We start from the raw sequence: 6,735 nt of genomic DNA, 5'->3' as shown, positions 1-6,735 counted from the left end.
CAGGATATTCTATAGATGAACAATTTGCTGAAAATGTGGCTTCCTGATCCTCACCCTTTCACCCAAAGACAGTACAAACAGTAAAATATGTTGAATAAAGAGTTACCCATAGAATAAAATCCATCACCTTATTGAATAAATGCTGAGAGGAACTATGAGAATATTCAAAATTTAAAAAAGTGTGAAGAATATCTGTAACTTTAAGTTGATGTACATTTGAAAAATCTAGCTGATTTTAAACCACTGTGAGGACAGTGTCTTTTAAAAACTAACCCTATAGCTTATCATACCTGAAGAAGCTGGTCTTATCTTTTGTCTGAACTTATTACAGTTAATAAATGCATTGCCGTTTCCAATTCAGTGGAGGCTATAAGTGTGAATTATAGCTTGTATTTTTAAGAACAAAGTGCCAGTTCTTTAAATTAAACTCTTACAGAAATTTTTCTTCAGCCTTCACCATAAGAAGTGAAAAGTGTTATTTAATACGTACAGTGCCTATAAGAACTATATAGGTCATTTAAAACAAAATTAAGCCTAGCCATTTCCTTTTGTGGTTCTAGACCAAAAATAACTATATTCTTCAACAGAGGAATAAACTCTATGTGAAAAGAAAAGAAAATCAAAAATAAGTAAAACTTACTTGGGCAGAAATGTAAAGAAATATTATACATCTGACAGCAACGGGGTTTTACAAGAGAGACAATGGGATATACAATTTTAGTCAATTAGGCAGGTACAATTTTGAGAAACTGGCATTCTTTGATATTACATATTATAGAAACTCTTTAAGAAAGACTTCTTCCAGAAGTCTTGGTTACTTAGCAACCGCTGACCCCTGGGAACAAGTTCATTTTTGGCCCTGTGTTAGTCACTAAGTCTCAGTGAGATTGCTGTGAATCTTACAGACGGACTTCTCCAAATGGATGAGATGTTGCCACCAGTACATGGCCTGGCATAGTTAAGAATATAACACTAATTTAGGGGGAGAAAGTCCTCTCTTAATAGTTCAATGCCTCATGCTCTCTTTCGAGCAACAATGTGGAGACAATCAAGGCATTCAGCTTCTTTTAGAGTATGGGGTCAAGTCCTGGCAGTATTTTGCAGTTGCCAAAAGAGTGGAAAAGTCCAGGTTCTTTGCTTCACTTGGATCCTCATTAACCCCTTAATAACCATGTTGCAAAAGCCCATAGACACATGATCTCTTGTTTACCACTGGTTGACAGATGAGAGCTTACTTGTTAACACTGAAATCACTGTTCACAAAAGTTATGGTCTGCATATGATGAGTGATGAGCGATGGTCAACGTGGTGATTATAGATAACTTTGAAGAATCCAAATAAACTTGCTTTAATATGAGTGTGAAGACATCAGCAGCTGTCACTAAACAGCATACTAATGAAATGTTGCGGTGTTATTGTCCCAGGCAGCGAGAAGGAAGAGAGTCTGGGGAGGATGCAGACAGTCCCCAGGGAAGATATAAAAAGGCGTCAAGCCACAGTCTTGTCACGCCTTCACAGCCACCGCTGAACATACACTCAGGCTCCATGGCTTTTCTAGGCTATCCTGGGAACTGTAGTGGCATATCTTACAGAACTCACTGTTATTTCCCAGTGACTGCTTCTGTTGCTCTTTGCTCCAGCGATGTAAGTCCTACGTTTGGGCTCAGCCTACCCAGCAGCTACCACGGGAATCTCTGGCTCCTGGATAACTGCCAAGAAACATGTGGGGAAGCACCGAGCTGTGACTCTCCCAGTTCTGAGCCCAAGACCTGTACCACAACTTGTGACCGATCAAACTCGTCTGTGCCCTGCAACTCTCCAACAGGGGGCCAGATCTGCAGTGCCCGTGAAACAACCAACGTCGGACCCAGCCCCAGCTGCAATCCGTGCCCTCAGACCAAGGGGTATGTATCTGATGGCTGCACCCCCAGCCAATGTACATCCAAAGCTTGCCAGACCCTCGGCAATGGCTTTAAATGCTTTGGGCAACTTAACCGCTTATCCAAGAATTTCCAGCCCCTAAGCCACTACAGACTGGGCAGTTTTGGGTACAAAAGCTACCAAGATCTTGGCTTCATACCCAGTGGCCTCTCACCATCACGATATATCACCAACAGCTGCCAACGCCAAAACTATTTAATAAGAAATTGCCAATGTCCATACGATTGGCACAGGAGATGCCCTCCACTGAGCTATTCTGCAAGAAACTTCCGGTCTCTAAGCTCTATACCGAGTTCCTTCCCTCCTCTGAGGTATTTATATGGTGGTTACAGGCCTCTGAATTACTACCGATCAATTTGCAATTGTAGCTGCTAGAAATTGTTTCAAGGTGCAGGTGCCACCCTCTCTAATATTCTGCTGAATTACTTCATGTGTCTTAAGAATCATGTTCTGTTAACCTCAAATATAACTCTAGGACTTTTTCACCACAGCCAGTATCACCAATAGCTGTTTTTCTGTCGCTCTCTTAATGCCCTTTGTGTTGAAGGCTGATCCTGAAGGTAGTATTATTGTTTCTGAGATTGAATATGATGGCCACACTGAAGAGATTCCATATGAAATACAGGCCAGTACAGCTTTCTTATTTGGGCAGTCACTGTCACTTCTCTGCCAATGCGACTATCTGTGACCTTTCCTGATGCAGTGGAGTCTCCTTGATCTGACTGGCCATTCCAGCACTTTCTTTCAAGATCGTTTTGTTTTTCTATCAGTAGTTTTGCTGCTTGCTTAACTAGCATCTTTCTAATAAGCTATAAGGTAACATCATCTTAGGGCTTCCCAAGTGGCTTGCTGGTAAAGATCCCGCCTGCCAATGCAGGAGATGTGAGTTTGATCCCTGAGTTGGGAAGATTCCCTGGAGAAGGAAATGGCAACCCATTACAGTATTCCTGCCTGGAAAATCTCATGGACAGAGGAGTCTGGTGGGCTACAGAATCATCAAAAGAATCGGACAAGATTTAGCAACTAAACAACATCACTGTAAACATTCAGAGTTGAGCTATTTCATCCTTCCTCCTACTGCCTGAATATAAGAATGTGCAAGCAGCAATGTCCAACTAGACTTCAAAATCAGAAGACCTTCAGCAAATCTTCCCTTCCAAAGAAGCCAGAACACATAGGATTGACTGACAGTCAGCTTTTGCTCTCAATGCTAAGAGAGAACCTCAGAGGTAGCAGAAACACAAACATTGCTTGTTGGAAAAATGACAATATATTCTATAGATGCTTCATGAATCTATGTTCATGACTCGGCTAAAATTCCCCCCTGTTGATTTATTGCTTTCTGATTGCCAAAAAATTCTGGTACGTAGTTAGGCAACAAGTTTCTATTAGGAAATAATGATTTTCATTTTGCTTTATTTCATATTCGCTAAGGTTTTATCAGTGTTCTGGGCAATATGCATGATATTTTTGAAGCACTAGTTTCCTGCTATTTATTTTCTAGCCTAATTAAAAATATAAAGAAGATGGACTATAAATATCCAAGACTTTTATTTGTCTTATATTGTTCTATTTTAAATATATTAAGTGGTACTTCTCTTAAAGTGTCTGTGATTGATAGTTACATGGGGAAATCTATGGAGAAATTTCAAAATAAATCAGTTTTAGTAAAACTACATAAAATATTAAATATTTGTATATTTCCCTGAAAATATGCATATTTATTTAATCATGTTGACGAGATTTGACTTTGGGATACATTTAATCTTGAACTCTGAGAAGTGATTTAACTTCTAAAACTTGTAAAACTTGTAAAAATTGAAAATAAAAATTGAGTGATAAAAATTTATCCTGAGTTTTTTGTATGTAGAAAGCAAATCATTTCTAAAAACAAGTAAAATGGCTCCTGTAGATGGGTGTAACTGGAGAGTGGAAATATGGGGTAGGGATCACCAATATGAAAGGTCAGTGACTAAAATGAAAACTCATGAAGCATACAAATAGGGATATCATTTTATTTATTCTTTCAGGAGGCCTACCATGTGTAGAAAGAATATTAATGTATCACTCCTGAGTGAATATGTTTGGGAGACAATCAAGTCACTCCTTTGTGAGTTCATTCTATTTTCAGAGAATTCTATCTGTTGAAAATTTCTTCTTTATATTGAGAAAAATCCAATTGTCCTTAGAAACTATCCATAACCATGGACAGCCTTTAACATAGGACAAATGCTTGAGTATTTAAAAATAATTGCTGTGTCCCAGCTGAGTATTCATTGTCTAAACTAAACACATACTTTCTCTTTACAAACATTAATAGAAAACCTATTCTTTGAAGCATTAAATGAGACTCTTTGGGGATATCAAGATTTATAGATTTGTTCTCAGGAATTATTCATAGAAGTCATACATGGAAACAAACATAATACTGTCTCAACCATTTTAAAAACAATACAAAATAAGTCAGAGGAAGGATTCTAACTGGAAGAATGAAAGCATACTTGTGAGAGAAATAAATTAAATATACGTTTGAATGGTGAGAAGACTAAGATATGAGAGTGCGATGAAGGAGGAAAAAAGGATGGAAGTAAGAGAGAAATTTGAAAAATGGTCTAGCTTACTTTGACCCAAGAAAAGTGGACATAAGCTCCTCCATGAGAAAAAAAAAAATGGGAGAAAATATAGGACAAGGGATTCAGCATGTTAGATAGGAAAGACTTTCTTCATTAAAAAAAATACTTGTAAAATAAAAAAATTATAAATATGACTATGCCAAAATTAAAAGCTTCTGTTATAGGAGATATCATAAAGACATTAAAAATAAAACATGGATGTTTGTGTGGAGTTTTGGGGCATATCAGAAATCTCTGTACTTTTTTGCTTTATAGGCTCACATAAAGTGTGACATATTTTATGTATAACCACACATGTTAATAAACATCTCTCCATGTTATCAATAATATATATGCATATATATATGTATACATATATATATATATATATACACACACACACACACACTTTTGACTAGAATAAAAATGCTAGGAAAACACAACCTAGGTTGTGCTAGCTTTACAGGAGTTTTAAGAATCTGTTCAGTTTAGTTCAGTCACTTCATCCAGCCCAGCATTTTGCATGATGTACTCTGCATAGAAGTTAAATAAGCAGGGTGACAATATACAGCCTTGACATATTCCTTTCCCAATTTGGAACCAGTCTGTTGTTCTACGTGCGGTTCTAACTGTTGCTTCTTGACCTGCACACAGATTTCTCAGGAGTTTTTAGGTATGGGAGCTGGTAATTCTCCAAGTGATTTTTAGACTAAACAATTCTGATTTGATTTCCTAAGTAATTTAAAAAATTAAAATCAAAATAAAATCACAGTACTGAGAAATAAGGCTTCCCAGATGGCTCAGCAGTGAAGAATCCACCTGTCATGCAGGAGACGCTTATTCCAGCCCTGGATCAGGAAGGTCCCCTAAAGAAAGAAATGGCAACCCATTCCAGTATTCTTGTCTGGGAAATCCCATGGACAGAGGAGCTTGGTGGCTACAGTCTATGGGGTTGCAAACTTAGCAACTAACCAACAACAATTGAGAAATTAAATTGGCCCCACCCTCTGACTTTGTAGAGTGTATAATCAACAACCTTTTTCCTGCTCCTATTAATAGAAAGGTTGAAGAGCAAAGTGAAATAGACATCAGCCCTCTGTAGCACATTGCCTTCTAGCAGTTGATAGAATATAGATATTCATGTATGTTTGTCCTGTTTAATTTCAGTTAGCCACAAAGTATGCTTAATAAGTTACACTCTTTGTCCATAACTCCAATGGCAACTAATTTATAGAACCCAGCAGAGGTCTTTTTATATTTGCACTTAAAAATATACAAATGAATCACTTCTTTCCCTGTGTAGCTGAGCAACACTTTTTACTTCTCAAATAAAAGGAGACCATTTATTTTTTATTTAAAAATTATTTATAGATTTAAAATAATAATTTCTACAGCTGCAAAAATTTTACCAATAGAAATATAAGCATTCAAATATTTTTTTTACACTTTGCTTATCTTCTATGTATATAGCAGAGAAAGAAATACAACAAATTCACATATACATCTGCTATTTGAAAGTCTATAAATCTAACAAAACTGTATCCTAAAAATTCCTTAATACAATCTACTTAAAGGGTAATTAAAATTTCTATTTTAATTCATATTCTTAAAAATTTATGTTTTAGATGACAATTTATAATAAAATTTTAATGAGTTGATAAAGCTACCACTATTGGTATGCTATTAAAGAACTGAATATAACTATATGATCTTCATGTTTGTTTCTATCTGCTGTCTTAAAACTAGAATCATTAGCCAATCTATTTTAGAATCCTTCTTTTACGTATCATAGTTTCTAATGGATAAGAAAGAAATCTCCCTATTTAATAGATTTTTAAACCTTTGTCCCATTGAGTTTCTTAATTGTGTCTTTTTCTTTGAGTTCTGCAAGATACTTCTACCAGAGTTTGAGTATACATTTGGTGTGCTGTCCCTGATTCATAGGAAAATGGATCTTGTCTACCAGGAGGCCCTTGAAGAATAGCAGGCTCACTTGACAGTTCAATTAACGATGTTGTCATTCCCAATATCACAAGACTATTTCAAAACCATGTAGCTCTATAATTATTCATAACTACCAACATCGTACGCTCCGTGCTAAAATTTCTACCTGCCCTCATGACTGCTGAAATCATAGTTCTGAGATTCACTTCAGAGGTGAATCAGAAGGAAAGTGAATCCT

At 36.5% G+C, this 6,735-nt stretch overlaps 1 protein-coding gene across 1 annotated transcript; it reads left to right on the top strand.

Moving 5' to 3' along the window:
* The first annotated feature begins 1,523 nt into the window (after nucleotides 1–1,523).
* LOC105000114 (keratin-associated protein 24-1) lies at nucleotides 1,524–3,611 on the top strand. The gene has a single exon (XM_010855826.1). It carries the CDS (start codon nucleotides 1,546–1,548, stop codon nucleotides 2,314–2,316), a length of 771 nt encoding a protein of 256 aa, XP_010854128.1. The 5' UTR covers nucleotides 1,524–1,545; the 3' UTR covers nucleotides 2,317–3,611.
* Nucleotides 3,612–6,735: the final 3,124 nt, after the last annotated feature.

Source organism: Bison bison, unplaced genomic scaffold, assembly GCF_000754665.1.
Source record: "Bison bison bison isolate TAMUID 2011002044 unplaced genomic scaffold, Bison_UMD1.0 scf7180017864368, whole genome shotgun sequence".
NCBI classification, from domain to species: Eukaryota; Metazoa; Chordata; class Mammalia; order Artiodactyla; family Bovidae; genus Bison; species Bison bison.
Note: the sequence above shows the minus strand (reverse complement) of the source record. Positions and strands in the feature narration are given on the sequence as shown.